At 60.7% G+C, this 14518-nt stretch overlaps 1 protein-coding gene across 1 annotated transcript in view; it reads right to left on the bottom strand.

The window, feature by feature from the left end:
* The window catches only part of STK32C (serine/threonine kinase 32C), an 84187-nt gene that overhangs the window by 2843 nt on the left and 66826 nt on the right, over positions 1-14518 (bottom strand). The window contains exons 3-10 of the mRNA XM_007452014.1: positions 10755-10906; positions 8540-8713; positions 7621-7658; positions 7432-7521; positions 6881-6984; positions 6161-6277; positions 4843-4968; positions 4649-4771 (exon numbers count right to left, since the gene is read on the bottom strand). Of these exons, the coding sequence (XP_007452076.1) occupies positions 4649-4771; positions 4843-4968; positions 6161-6277; positions 6881-6984; positions 7432-7521; positions 7621-7658; positions 8540-8713; positions 10755-10906 (924 nt within the window). The remainder of the gene's footprint in view (positions 1-4648; positions 4772-4842; positions 4969-6160; positions 6278-6880; positions 6985-7431; positions 7522-7620; positions 7659-8539; positions 8714-10754; positions 10907-14518) is intronic.

The raw sequence follows: 14518 nt of genomic DNA, 5'->3' as shown, positions 1-14518 counted from the left end.
GGGGGGGGGGGGGGGGCGGGCGCATCTAAGTCTCAGAGGACTGGGCAGCTGGAGTGCGTCAACAGACTCAAGTATAAAGACCCACGGACCCATCAGATGACCGTGTTCCTCTGGAGGGCCCAAAGGACACTCCTTCCAGCCAGATGACAAGGAACGAGCTGGGGGGCGGGGGGCGGGATACGGTGCCCTGGGGAAGCTCAGTGGCGTCTGTCTTGTTCAGGAGGTTGTGCTCCAGAACCGAGGCCCCAGAGGAGGTGATGACGGGACCCAGAACAGTGGAAGCCGTAACCTCGCCTACTCAGCCACACTGAGGGGGGTGGGACTGCCGCAACAGGCCTCAAGGTTAGAGTGGCACGCAGGGCACCCCGACCCCCAGGGATGTGGATGATGTCCGACAGATCACGGCGCTCCCAGGGGTCAGAGATGGACAACCAGTGCCTGCACGTGCACGTGCGCGCGCGCGCACACACACACACACACACACACACACACACACACACACACAGTAAGATCAAGGGTAGGAGCAGAAGGCTGGCGTCGGCCACCTTGATGGAAAGTCACAATTCTTTTTCTCATTTCCACATCGAATTCGGTTCTCAGACCTAGACCCATGGACTGAAGGAGGGGCAGGCTCCCTGTAGGGAAGGCCCAGGCTAATTCACAGCAAGTGTACACGGCAGCCATACCCTCAGCCCTTCCCAAAGGTATCTATGACCACTTCCCTCATGTCTGCACACAGGAGAGGGGAAACGCCCAGCCGTTTAGAGGTCTGTTGGAGACAGGGTCTGAGCTAATACTTGGCCCACGTCCATCTTAGCCTACCCAGTGGCTATTGCCCCCTAGCTGCTGCATGCATAACCAAGACCGATGTATTTGGCACCTGGCAGAATTCTCAGATTAGTACCTTGACCTGTGGAGTAACAGCTATTATCATGGAAAAGCCCAGTGAAAGCTCCTGAAACTCTACCCCCCCTCCACAAACCAGCCGAGATAAGAAATAAAAAACAAACCCACATCCAGAGTGGAACAGCAGTGACAAGCGCCACTGTGAGGGACTTCTGAGGCTTTGCCTTTATCTGTGGGGACCCAAGGATGCTGCTTCCATTGTTTTCCCATTGAATTCATGAGCCTGGCCCTGCAAAGATCAGACGGCTCGTGGCAGGAGAGGGGAACTAGGACAGATTTAACCTAGTGGTGGCCCGAGCGCCACTGCTGAGCCTGAAGCAGGCGCTTTACCAGAACAGATGACACAGCTGCTGGTGTGTGGCGTGCAGCCACTGACTGGACACACACATTCTTTCCGATCCCATCAGCAAAGAGGGTTGGTATTTTGCATTCACCTATAGTGTGCATAACACACTATAAAGCCAGTCCCCAGTTATGATGGTTCGGCAAACGACTTTTTGACTTTACAGTGGTGTGAAAGTGATATGCAGATAGTAGAAACCGTATTTCAAATTCTGAACTTTGATCTTTTGCCGGGCTAGCGATATGGGGTCCACTCCTCTCCTGTGACGCTGGGCAGTGGCTGCACCTCCAGCTCAGCCCCACGACCACAAGGGTAAACAACAATTCTGGACCCAGACAGCCATTCTGTTTCTCACCTTCAGTACAGCATTTGATCATTTACATGAGACAGTCAACACTTTATTATAAAATAGACTCTGTGTTAGATGATTCTGCCCGGAGTGTTCTAAGCACGTATAAGGCAGGCCGGACTAAGCTATGATGTTTGGTAGGTGAGGGATCGTAAATGCATATTGACCTATGATATTTTCAACTTACAATGGGTCCATCAACCCTGGCTCAGGGCTGATGATAAACGGACAGGTGCACAAACTCCGGCCGGAGCCAGTTCTGGACCGGAAGCTCAGGCCACTCAGGGGCGAGGGCCGAGGTCATGCCAGGAGGTGAGCCCCTGATGCATGCAGACCAGAAGAGGTGCCATCTGAGGGTGAGGAGGTGCTAGAGTGGGGATGGGGGATGGAGAGACGCCGTCCGCGGCCTGGGGTTTGGCGGGGGGAGGGGCTGCGGTTCATCTCACCCTTCCGCACCCAGGTTCTCCAAGGACAAGAGACACTCCTGCCCAAGGAGCCGCTCGGAGGGTCTGGGCAGCATTAGAGGTGGACGGTGTGCACAGTGACGTGCCCCAGGGACCCCTCCTTCCCGAGCCATGGGCTGTGCTGTCAGGAGGGAGCTGGGGCTGCGCTACACACCCCGTCCGGCTCTGGCGCCTTTCCTTGCGATGGCACATGCGTGTGGTCCAGCGACCTGCTGTGGGCTTTTGGACCCTTTGCCACACAGAGTCGGGAGGCCACGGAAATGTCTGTCCCTCTGGGACCTTTCGCTGACTAGGTGCTGGGTGCAGGGGCAGGAAAGGCCGCTTCCCCAGAGCGTAACCTGCACTCAGGTCCCTGAAGGGCAGGCTGCTCTCCAAGGACGCTGCCTGAAACCCAGACTTGCTGCCCCCCAGCCCGACTGCATGAGTGGTTGTTCCGGGCGCCCTGCCTGAGTCAATCCGTGCACCCGATCGTCGGGGTAGATATCCACGGGCCCTATCGACGCTGATACACACAGCGTCTGACCCCAGGTGTCACCCAAGGTGGGGAGTGACAAAGGGCCTGGGCATGGGGACCAGGCACCAATCCCTAACTTTGTCACAAATGACCTGCTGAGCAACTTAGATGTAATTCCCAAACCCGTCAGAATGCCCTGGAAATGCAAGGGACCCAGAGTAGCCGAACTGTCTCGAAAAAGAACAGGTTGGAGGACTCACACTTACTTCCTGACCTCAAAACTCACCAGAGAGCTCTAATTGTCCAGTCAGTGTGGCACCAGCAGGACAGACACACAGCTCAGTGAACTAGAACTGCAAGTCCATAAGTAAACCCCTACATTCACTCCATAAATAAACCCCTACGTTCACGGTCAATTAATTTTTGAAAATGATGCCAAGCAATTCAATGGAAGAAAGAATATAGCTCTTTCAACAAACAGCACTTGGACGACTGCACGTCCACATGCAAAAGAATCAGGTTGGATCCCTACCTGACACTATCCATAAAACTAACTCAAAGTGGATCCTACACCCAAAATGTAAGAGAAAAAACTATAAAACACTTAGAAGAAAACAAACACAGGAGTACCTCTTTGTGACCTTAGGTGAGGCAATGGTTTCTTAGAAATGACACCAAAAGCATGAATGAACAAAGAGGAAACAGACACGTGGGACTTCACCAAAACCAGACTTCCGCTGCAGATGGTGTCAACCAGAAGAAAGAAAACCCACAGGACTTCCCTGGTGGCGCGGTGGTTAAGAATCCGCCTGCCACTGCAGGGGACACAGGTTTGAGCCCTGGTCTGGGAAGCTCCCACATGCCGTGGAGCAACTAAGCCCGTGTGCCACAACTACCGAGCCCACGTGCCACAACTACTGAAACCCACACGCCTACAGCCCGTGCTCCACAACAAGAGAAGCCACCGCAATGAGAAGCCCACGCACCGCAACAAAGAGTAGCTCCCGTTCGCCGCAACTAGAGAAAGCCCGCGTGAAGCAACGAAGACCCAGTGCAGCCAAAAGTCAATAAATTAATTAATAAATTTATTTTTAAAAAAAGAAAGAAAACCCACGGACTAGAAGAAAATCTTTACAAATCGTCTGTCTAAGGCACTTGTGTGCAGAATATGTAAATAAATAACTCTTATCGATCAATAATAAAAAACAGAAATAAGGAATGTAACTTCAGCTCTTTCATATAAAGAACTCAAAGCCATCACTCCCACCCTGATAGCAAGAACAAAGTGAGACCAACAGGAAATCAAGGACAGCTCCACACCTGCAGTGCCCCTGCCGGCACCAGGGGCTGCCATCAGGGGAGGGGATGGGAGCCCACCCACCTTCTCACTGAGAAATTGAGGCTTCCAGGGAAGACCCCATCCTGGCCCCTCACCACAGGGAGAAGAGGCTGACGCCCATCTCTCTGCCCAGGACCCAGGCCGGGGGCAGCACAGGCCCCCCAGGTGTGAGAGGCTACATCCCAGGGCATCCCCACAGGCTCTGCCGGGTCCGGGGGCTGGGGGACTGCCGAGCGCATACAGTGTCCCCGCTGTGAACACCACCATCCACACCCGCAGCTCTAGTTGTGTTGTGAACGCCGGCCGTACCCCGGGGACAGGTCCAGGCTGGATCCCCTGCTCCCCGGGAACGCCCCCCACTTCCAAGTGCAGCTGACCTGGGGCAGGACGGGGGCTGTGACAGGTTAAACCATGTCCCCAGGGCGGGGTCCTGGCCCCATTTCCTCAGAATGTGAAACGACGTCCCTGCAGATGCCACCAGTCAAGTAAAGGGCAGGTCACCTGCACTACGCATCCTACCCAGTGTCCCTGGTGTGCTCGTGCGAAGAGGAGGCAGAGACACCCACACGCATGTGCGCACACGCACGCACGTGCACTCACACGCAGGCGCGCACACACGCACACATTCACGGGTACACACGCACACAGGTGGCCCCGTGACCACGGGGGCAGAGCCTGGCCCTACGCAGCCGCAGCAGAGCCCGGTGAGGCAGGAGGCACCCGCACACCCCGACGGCAGAGGAGGGCGCGCAGGGCGGCAGGAGCAGCCGGGCTGGGCGGGGCCCGGGCTCACCGGCCGGGAGCCGCCGTCCCGCGACCTGGTTTTGGCCAGACGCTTCTTCTTCTTGTGCAGCGGCCGCGACTCCAGGATCATCTCCTCCAGCTCGAAGGTGGGGTCGCAGTGCAGGCGGCCCTTCTGTGGAGGACGGTGCTGAGCCCGGCACCGGGCCACCCTCGCCGCCCCGCCCGCCCGGGCCGCGGGCTTACGTTGGGCACGAAGCCGGGCTCCACCTTCTTTTCACTCAGCTCGGCCCACGGCACGGCGGCCAGCGCGGGGGCCGCCTGCATGTCCTGCAGGCTGGACACGCGGTGCTTGGGGTTCACGGTGAGCAGCTGGAACGAGGCCCCGGTCAGCCTGCCCCGGGCCCAGGTCCGCCCGGCACTCACCGGCCCCGGCGCGGGTCTCCCTGGACCCATCAGCAGGCAGCAGCTGCAGCCTGGCCGACTGGCCGACTGGCCTCCCGCTTGCAGCCCGACAGGATGGTGACTGTCACGGCCCCAGGAGGCCCCGGGGCAGCCGTGCATGCGTGGCCAGCATCACAGCCATCGCCTTTTCCGGGGGAAACAGCAGAGACCCAGTCCAAGGCTCCCCAGCCTGGTGTGCGGACCCTCCTCACCCCCGGCCCGGGCCCGCGGCGGCCGAGGTCCCACCGTGTGAGCCACCTGGCTGGTGTGGGCACAGCTGCGCGGGGCGAAGGCTGTGTTAAGAGCCCCTCCCGGGGGCTGGGGGAGGGCCTCTAGCCGCTTGGCTACACTTCCCGGGCCAGAGGTCTCCGGGCAGGGGCCACGACCTGCCCAGCAGGACCCCGGGGCCAGGAGACAGGAGCTGGGGGTGGGCCGGGCCACAAATGCCCAGCACGCCCTCCCTCACCCATCCTGACCCAGCTTCGACGCCCCAGTGTGCTTGAGGGACGGCTCTCCGAGTGGGGAGCTGGCTGGCCAGCCGAGGAGCGGCCCCCCGGCCCGGACCTGGACCCCAGGGGAGGCACTCCAGTGGTGATGCCACAGCCCCAGGTCCCCACAAGGCTGAGGTCCCCACCAGGCTGAGGTCCCCGGGCTGCCGCTGACTCGCGCTCAGGACCTGGGATGCGCGGGGGTTCTGGGATTTTCTCTGCTTGCTCCCCGTGGGGGGATGGCCAGGCCAGTGGCTGCCCACCTCCAGCAGGAGGCATGGGGCAGAGGGGACCAGAGCAGGGCGGCCCCGGCACCCAGGCCCACACATCCTCCCTCCAATGCACACGATGGGGTGACCTGCCCTGAGTCTGGGCATCTGTGACGTGCAACCAGGTCGTGAGGGTTAAATTCAGCTGCACCAGTGCTCACGTGGGCCGAGCTGTTACAGCAGAACAAGGAGCGGGTGGCCGCTGGAAGCCCAGCCGGAGAGGGACACAAGACGCAGGAGGCGTGAACCAGATGCCTTCTTGGGACCAGGGCCTCCAGGCTGCCCACCCTCGGGACGTGATGCCCGTCGAGCCCCACGTGTCCGGCCGGGCCTGCGCTCCAGGCAGGGCTGGGCGGGTCTCACCTTCCGCAGCAGGGCCACCACCTCCTTGGACCAGGTGGGCACGTACTGGACGCTCACGGTGCTGAACAGCTGCACCAGGGACTCCGCGGTGTTGCCCGAGTGGATGTCGTAGGGCCTCTGGGCAGCAGAGGCAGAGCTGTAGCAGGCACCTCCCCGAACCCAGGGCCACCCGAGGCGCGCCCTACCTGCCCCCAGCCCCCAGTGCAGGCCCAGGGAAGAGCCCAGGAGGCCAAGCCTGCAGTGCAGCCAGGGAGGCGACCCTAGAGGCTGCCAGCAGGCTGGGAAGGATGCACAGCACCCCCAGGGCGCCTGGGCCTGGTGGACCAGCTGCAGAGGGCAGAGGGGGCTGCCTTGCTTAGGGCCTTCTCCAGGGCACAGTGCCTCGGAGGCCCCGAGGTGGGAAGGGCAGGTGGTGACCTGACAAGGCCCCCAGCCTCCGGGGCTCCAGCGCTGTCCAGGCCGTGGCAGCTGCAGGGAGAGCACAGGGCCCCACCCACACACAAGCCTCACGGGAAGTCCCAAGGGGGCAGCCCTGCTGGACGGTTCTCTGCCTGCCCCCAGCCCCCTCCAGCGTGCAGCCTCGCTGACGGACAGCACGGACCGCCCTGAACACCTGGGGGTGGGGGCAGCCTCACCCCTTTGGGAGCTGGGGCCACCCCGGGGGGACGCAGCTAGCTCAGGGTCTGGGGACTGAGCCCGCAGGCCGCAGGAGCTCCGTACCCATCCACGCAGCAGTTCGTAGGCCATCACCCCCACTGACCACCAGTCCACCTCGAAGGAGTAGCCAGTCCCACCGTTGACGAAAGACTGGAAGATCTCCGGAGCTTTCCAGGGAGGGAAGGATCAGCTGAGCATTCCTGACCGCAGGGCCCGTGACCCCTGCCCCAGTGTCCGCAGGGCCCGTGACCCCAGCCTCGGTGACTACAGGGCCCGTGACCCCAGCCCCGGTGACCGCAGGCCCAGAGACCAGGCTGCCGCCAGAGCTGGACTAGGAAGCTGCCCTCAGCGGTCAGTCTGTCCTTCCCCACCGACCGCCTGGTTCAAATCCCGGTCCCACAGCCTGACGAGGGCGGTGGGCTATCTCATTATCAGACCCACAGTACACGCCGGTCACTCGGATTCTTCTGCACGGATCAGGCCTGGCTGTTCTTAGCCTGACCCGTCCCCTGCTGCTGTGCCTTTAGGTCAGTGACCCGACCCACCAGCCACAGGCCCGGGGAGACCGGCCGGCAGGCTGGCGGGGGGCGCGGGCTGGGAGCGGCGAGGCTCACCCATGTACGGCTTGGTCCCGGCCAGCGCGGTCGCCCTCTCGCCATCCTTTATGATGGTGGCGATGTTGAAGTCAGTCAGGTGTGCATGGCCTGCGAGGAGAGAGAACAGCATGACTGTCCCAAGGGGATGTGTCCTGCGGGCAGCGGCGCACACCCTCTGCGGCTTTGGGCTCACACGCCTAGGCTCACCTCGCTCATCCAGGAGGATGTTATCGGGCTTCACGTCTCTGTAGAAAGAGCAGGAAGCAGGGAGATGAGTCCAAAGATTCCGGCAGGGCTGGGGGTTCCCACGAGCTGGGTCCTAAGACCCCCTCTCCACCTGGCAGCACCCTGGCAGAGCTGGGTGAACCCAGCCCTTCACCTCCTGAGGCCAGACGGCGGGGAGAATGCCCAGCACCGGACGCCGAGGGGCACCGAAGCCCCCAGAGGATGAAAGCAGAACCCCCTGGCCTGGACCCCCGAGGCGGGGCCCTCTCCCAGAGCCCTGCAGCTGCGCAGAATTGTCAACTGGGGGTCTGTGGCTCCACCAGCTGGCCTCAGGCCTTGCCCTCCCAACCTCTCGGCACTCAGCATGTTCGGTGCCTGCACCGCGACCGGGTAACAGTCCCACAGGCAGAAACGCCAAGCCACACCCACTTCACTTTAGGCCACGTGTTGGGATTTTGGGTTTTATCCTGTGGATGCGGCTTCATCTTTCTCATTTCATCTGCCTTCTGATGCTAAAATTAGTTTGAATGTTAAAATGTTAAAATTAGCTTGAATTTGCCAAAGACATGGCAGATGGGCACAAGGGCACCTGCTGGGCGGGGGCAGGAATCCTGCAGTTGAACAAACCAGGTGAAGCCGCCCTCCCCACCCCATGAAGGCCACCAGCCGTCTGTGCCCGGCCTCAGCTGGGGCTGCTCAGACAGGACCCACCCCAGGTGGCCATGATACGTGCAGCCATGGAGCTGGCCTCGGAGCCAGGCACTGACGGGCCCGGTGCCACACTGGGGGCAGGGCTGCGGGTAAGGGCAGGGCAGAGCACACAGGAGCCCATCTGGGTCCTGCTGGAGGGCGGCACCCGCAGGCCTGGGCAGGCACCCCGCCCCGTCAGGTGTGCACACACCTGTGGATGATGTGCTGACTGCGCAGGTAGTCAAGGGCCAGTGCCATTTCACAGATGTACAGCCTCACGGTGTCCTCAGAGAACTGGACGTTCTGCTGCAAGTGGTAGCGCAGGTCTCCCCCCGGCAGCAGATCCACCACCATGAACATGTCCTCCTCGTCCTGGAAGGAGTACCTGTGGGCACCGTGGGAGGGCCTGGCATGCGCACGGCTGGGGGCCAGAGCCACAGCTCCTGCCACACCTGACGAGTCCCCCCATAAGGGCCCTGGCCCCAAGGCCACCCCCCACCAGGCACTCCCAGGAGAGGGGCCCTGCCCAAGGTGCTGACTCCACCGCTGCTCAGGAGCCACCTGGAGCCAGAGCCCTCGGGCAAGACAGAGAGGCCGGTCCCCATGGGAGGTGCCCAGCTGGGACAGAGATGCCCATGGCTGACTGATGGAGAGTGGAACACAGCACTGCCTCTGGGCCATTTTCTTGCTGCCCTGGTTTCCTCTTCTCCAAAAAGGGGATAAAGATATCTGCCTTGGAGGGTTGTTAAAGAAGAAATTGAGACAGTGAGGAGAAATGTTCAGGTAGGGCTGGGCAAGGGACCAGCTTCTAACAGCTGGCAGCTGTAGTGACTGTGGTGGTGATGGTGGTTGTGGTGGTGGTGATGATGGTGAAGATGGTGGTGGTGATGGTGGTGACGGTGGTGATGGTGGTGGCGGTGATGGTGGTGATGGTGGTGACGGTGGTGATGGTGGTGATGGTGGTGGCGGTGATGGTGGTGATGGTGGTGATAATGGTGGTGACGGTGGTGATGGTGGTGATGGTGGTGGCGGTGGTGGTGATGGTGGTGGCGGTGATGGTGGTGACGGTGGTGATGGTGGTGGTGGCAGTGACGGTGGTGACGGTGGTGATGGTGGTGGTGGCAGTGACGGTGGTGACGGTGGTGATGGTGGTGGTGGCAGTGACGGTGGTGACGGTGGTGATGGTGGTGGTGGCAGTGACGGTGGTGACGGTGGTGATGGTGGTGGTGGCAGTGACGGTGGTGACGGTGGTGATGGTGGTGGTGGCAGTGACGGTGGTGACGGTGGTGATGGTGGTGGTGGCAGTGACGGTGGTGACGGTGGTGATGGTGGTGGTGGCAGTGACGGTGGTGACGGTGGTGATGGTGGTGGTGGCAGTGACGGTGGTGACGGTGGTGATGGTGGTGGTGGCAGTGACGGTGGTGACGGTGGTGATGGTGGTGGTGGCAGTGACGGTGGTGACGGTGGTGATGGTGGTGGTGGCAGTGACGGTGGTGACGGTGGTGATGGTGGTGGCGGTGACGGTGGTGACGGTGGTGATGGTGGTGGCGGTGACGGTGGTGATGGTGGTACAGTGGTGATGGTGGTGACGGTGGTGATGTTGAGGATGGTTTTGGGGATGAACGTGATAAAGAAGAAGACTGTGGTGAGATGATGAAGATGGTGGCAGTAGGAAAACAATGGTTTAAGGACCTCCGTCCACTTTGTAATCTCTTCTGTGAGCTCTCAGATAATCAACTGGCTCTCGACTCAAGAGTAAAGTTACAAAGAATTAATTTTTCATGTCATGCTCCTCTCTCTTCCCCCCAGAAGCCACACTGCTCTCATTCTAGCGGCTCGCAGGTCTCCAGGGAGAGCGGAAGGGGTTGATCTCACTGCAGGCTCCCCGACCCCCCAGCCAGTCTTGGTGCCCAGTTTGTGGAGGAAACGCAGAGTTAGGCGCTAAAACTCTCCCTCCCTGACTTCAGTGCCAGAAACTTCGTGTGTCACAGGCATCCTCTGTGGGGAAGTCCAGGCTTCCTGCAGGCCAGGAAGCCCTGCGTTAGTGCCGTGTGTGTGTGCGTGTGTGTGTGTGTGTTGTGTGTATGTGTGTGTGTGTGTGTGTGTGTGGACACCTAGTCCGGGCTTCCTGCAGGCCAGGAAGCCCTTCGTTAGTGCCATGTGTGTATGCGTGCGTGTGTGTGTGTGTGTGTGTGTGTGTGTATATGTGTGGTGTGTGTGTGTATGGTGTGTGTGTGCGGGGGTGTGTGTGTATGTGTGGGGTGTGTATGTGTGGGGTGTGTGGGGAGGGGGAGGGGAGGGGAGGGAGAGGGCGCCAGGGCAGGACAAGGGCTCCACCCCACCAGCTCCTGGGAGGGGATGGGGGGGAGAGGGGAGGCGGGGGGACTGCGCCGGGGCAGGAGAAGGGCTCCACCCCGCCAGCTCACCACAGGTTCACCAGGAAGACGTGCTCGATCTCCTGCAGGATCTCCAGCTCCCGGAACACGTTGCGGACCTCGCCCCGCTCCACGCACTGCTGCTTGTTCACATACTTCATGGCGAACATCTTCCCCGTGTCCCGCTTCTGCACGATGCACACCTGGGGGCAGACAGCACGTCAGCACCGCTGCCAGGACGGGTGCCGCGGCCGCAACAACACTGAAATGACCGGATTTCACGTCCTTGGCGGGACAAGTCTCCTGTGCAGACTGAAGCTGGGGGGGTCCCGGCCGGAGAGCGCAGAGGCCGGGGGTGGCTAGGCCTGCGTGGTGCCCGTGCCCCTCACCGGCCGAGACCTGGGATCCCCCTTCCCAGGGCTTGGGGCAGTGACTGGCTCGGAGGGTTGATGGGGCATGAACGAGAGGACCCCCTGCCTGGTGCCCTGCACCCAGGGAGCCCAGAAGCAAGAGCTGCTGCTCCCACCAAGCACAGGCCACCGTCCCCATCACAATAGGGACGCTCCCAGATAGTGGGGGCCTTGCACAGCTCAAATCCCAACCCTCTGAGCAGCGAGCTGCAATGTCAGTAAGCAGTGTCGACACTGCCAACACGGGGCTAACTGCTTGCAGAGAGGCCAGGATGCAGAGGGGAGTGAGAAGCACAGAATAAGGAGAAACTCGGCCTGGGGTCCCTCGTGGCCAAGAAGCATAAGTCAGAACCCGGACAAAGGAAACCAGGGTCAAAGAACAAAATACTGGGCTGCAGAACCACTGCCACGCCCCCCATTCAAGTGGAGACACCATCCCCCCAAGACACATAACCCCAAGCCATTTCCCACAGACTTCAGTCTCCAGATCTTCAAGGAGTGACAGCCAGAGACCTGGAGGAAGTGGAAAATTCTGGAGCTCCAGATGAGTGGGGGACTGTCCCAGATGCCTCACCCAAAGGCAGGTGGCCTGGCACTGATCAGACATCTCAACGGGCACCAGATCTTGGGCCAAACCTGATGGATCCAACCCTTTGGTGAAACCCATGTCCCTCACACAGGAACGCATCTTAGAAACGCAGTGACTTTTCCAAAGATGTTCTTCACAGGTGAACAAACTGTATAACACATTTTCAAACCACCTTAACATCCAACATCCTTATAGACACGGGCAACTAAGAGCAATGAAATATCACACAGCCACTGGAATAATATTTATAAATACTTTTAATGATGTGTGACAACTTAAAAAATGCCAAGGGAAAAGGTCAAGCTACGTTATTTAATGCAAACAGTGTAGGGATGACACACCCACATAGGCAGAAGCAAGACCTGCGCTTGGGCAAATAGAGCAGCCCCGCTGGGGCTGGGGCAGGGCACGCTGAGCCCCTCCCTGGCTTTCGTTCCTGCAGCGTCATTGTGGCGCCATCTGGTGGCAGACGCCCGAGGCCCAGGCGCACCCACGTGGTGAGACAGCCAGAGTCCTGCACACCCACATCTCCCCGCTACAGTGACCCTCACGGGCACAGCTGCGGTTTCGAGGTGACTCCACGCTCACCCCCGCGCTGCCCACAGGCCGTGTCAGGAGCCCCAAGAGGCAGAGCTCACAGGTGACGCCCACGGGCACAGAGGGGGCATCTTTCATGGCTGAGCTCTGCATACCCCGAGCCCACACGGCCCCACCTCGAACCCTGGGGCACAAACCCCACCAGGGGCTGCGACGGCCACCCAGACGCCCACGAAGCCCTGCCTGAAGCTGCATCACCTGGGCCAACCCCGGGAACTGCAGGGGTGGGGCTGGGGCGCTGGCCTGAGACCCACATCGCTTCAGGCCTCCAACGACGCCCACCTGGTCTCGAAGCCGTGAAACCACGCGGCCCCGACGGCGACAGGGCACATGCAGAAGGGAGCCCCGGACTGTGGGTGGGCAAGGGCAGCTCTGATGTCCCCCCAGCTTCTCTCCCCAGCCAGAGGGCCCTGCCTCCCGGGCCTGTCCCTCCCCTCAGGCCTGTCCACTCCGACTGGCTGGCCAGTGGCCTCTGAACTTGGCTGACCCTCCGTTTCTCCATCTGGCTCGCGAGCTTGTGAGGGGTCAGCGAGGACGGTGGGTAAGAGGCTTCTGCCAATTGGTCGTGGTCAAGGGCAAGTCCGGGCCTTGTGTGCACGAGTCCACCCAGGGCCGTGTTCCCTGCTGTGACCAGCTAAACGATGGCCCCCACGGATGTCCACATCCTCGTCCCCAGACTTTGTGAGCATGTGACGTCACCTGCAAAAAGGACTCTGTAGGTATGGTTAAGCTGGTGATGTCGAGGCGGGAGGCAGTCCTGGCAGGTGCAGGCAGCCCTAATCGTAATCACAGGGTTCTCGCGGGGGCGGCGGGGGCAGAGCGGAGACAGAAGAGGGTCTTGCTCGGCTCTGGCACCACAACGAAATGCCACAGGCTGCACAGCTCAAACAACAGGTGTTTCTCTCATGTATTCCCTGGAGGCTGGACGTCCAAGGTCAGGGTGCTTTCTGGCTCGCAGGTGGCGCCTCTCACTGTGTCCTCGCGTGGCCTCGCACGGTGACATCGCGTAGAGAGTGAGCCAGCTCTGGCCTCTTGTTCTTACAGGGACTCCACTCCCATCACGGGGGCCCCTCCCTCATGACCTCATCCAACCATCACAAACACCATCACCCTGGGGGCTGGGCTGCAACGTGGATCTGGGGATCCAGGCAACGCAGAAGGAAACGTGACACCTGGAGGGGCTGCAGCTCTGGGAGGAGGGCTGAGGCAAAGGACGGACTCTCCCCTCCAGCCTCCGAGGGAGGACGGCCCTGTGGGCCCCTTGATTCTAGCCCAGTTAGACTGAGGCCAGGGCTCTGGCCTTCAGAACCATAAGAATAAATGTGTGCTGTCTTAAGCCACCCAGTGTGTGGTCACTCGTTACCGCAGCCCCAGGAAACAAATGTAGCCACTCAGCCCTCCAGGTGCCCTGAAGGACCTGGACGAGGGTCGGTGTCACTGCCATGGAACACTGCTTTCCAAGCTGCCAGGGCTGCTCTGGGCCATAACGGGCAACCTGTCACTGAGTACGCCAGGCCCTGGTGGACAGAGACTGGCCAGGAGAGAAGCCAGGGCAGGTGGCCACGCTGCAAGGCCCCTAAAGGCCACTCATTTTAGGACAGTGAGCCTTTCTGAATCTTTCCTCTCATTTCAGCAAAGCGGCCCCAAGGTTGCCCTGGGATGGCCAGAGCACTCTCCCCAGCTGACTGCCCTGGGCGTTGGGGACGCACACCCAGAACCTTCCAAGCTGCCCGGGGACAGCACAGGCTTGACTTAGTGTGCTTTCACGCGTCTCCATGTGCCCGGCCCTGGCCTGAGAATGTCACCCAGAAATGCAGACTGACGAAGGGGAGACAGAGACCCAGTCCTGGGCGGCTACATAACTAAGTTTGATAAAGTGCAGTTACACCAGTTAAAAGCCTGTCACGTCTGCTCTCCAAATGCCTTCTCGGGACTTCTGAGCCTGTGGCAGGGCTGGCGTGAGGCACCAGCCTTCCCCTCCACCGCCCCCCAGCCAAAGATCCAAGGGAGGGGCCGAGAAGGAAGCGGCCGGCAGGGCCCCAGAGGGGCAGGTGGGCTGCCCCACGGGGGCTCCTGGCCGAGGTCACGGGAGAACCCCAGAGCTTCTGCACATGCCATGGGGCACATTCCGTGGCTGTCAGCCTGGCTGAGTCCCTTGGGAGCTCTGAAGGCCAGTGCCTGCCCCTGGGGCTGCCCCCAAGCTCCTCACAATTCCATCA

The sequence above is a fragment of the Lipotes vexillifer genome, unplaced genomic scaffold, assembly GCF_000442215.2.
Source record: "Lipotes vexillifer unplaced genomic scaffold, Lipotes_vexillifer_v1.1 scaffold1117, whole genome shotgun sequence".
Taxonomy (NCBI): Eukaryota; Metazoa; Chordata; class Mammalia; order Artiodactyla; family Lipotidae; genus Lipotes; species Lipotes vexillifer.
Note: the sequence above shows the minus strand (reverse complement) of the source record. Positions and strands in the feature narration are given on the sequence as shown.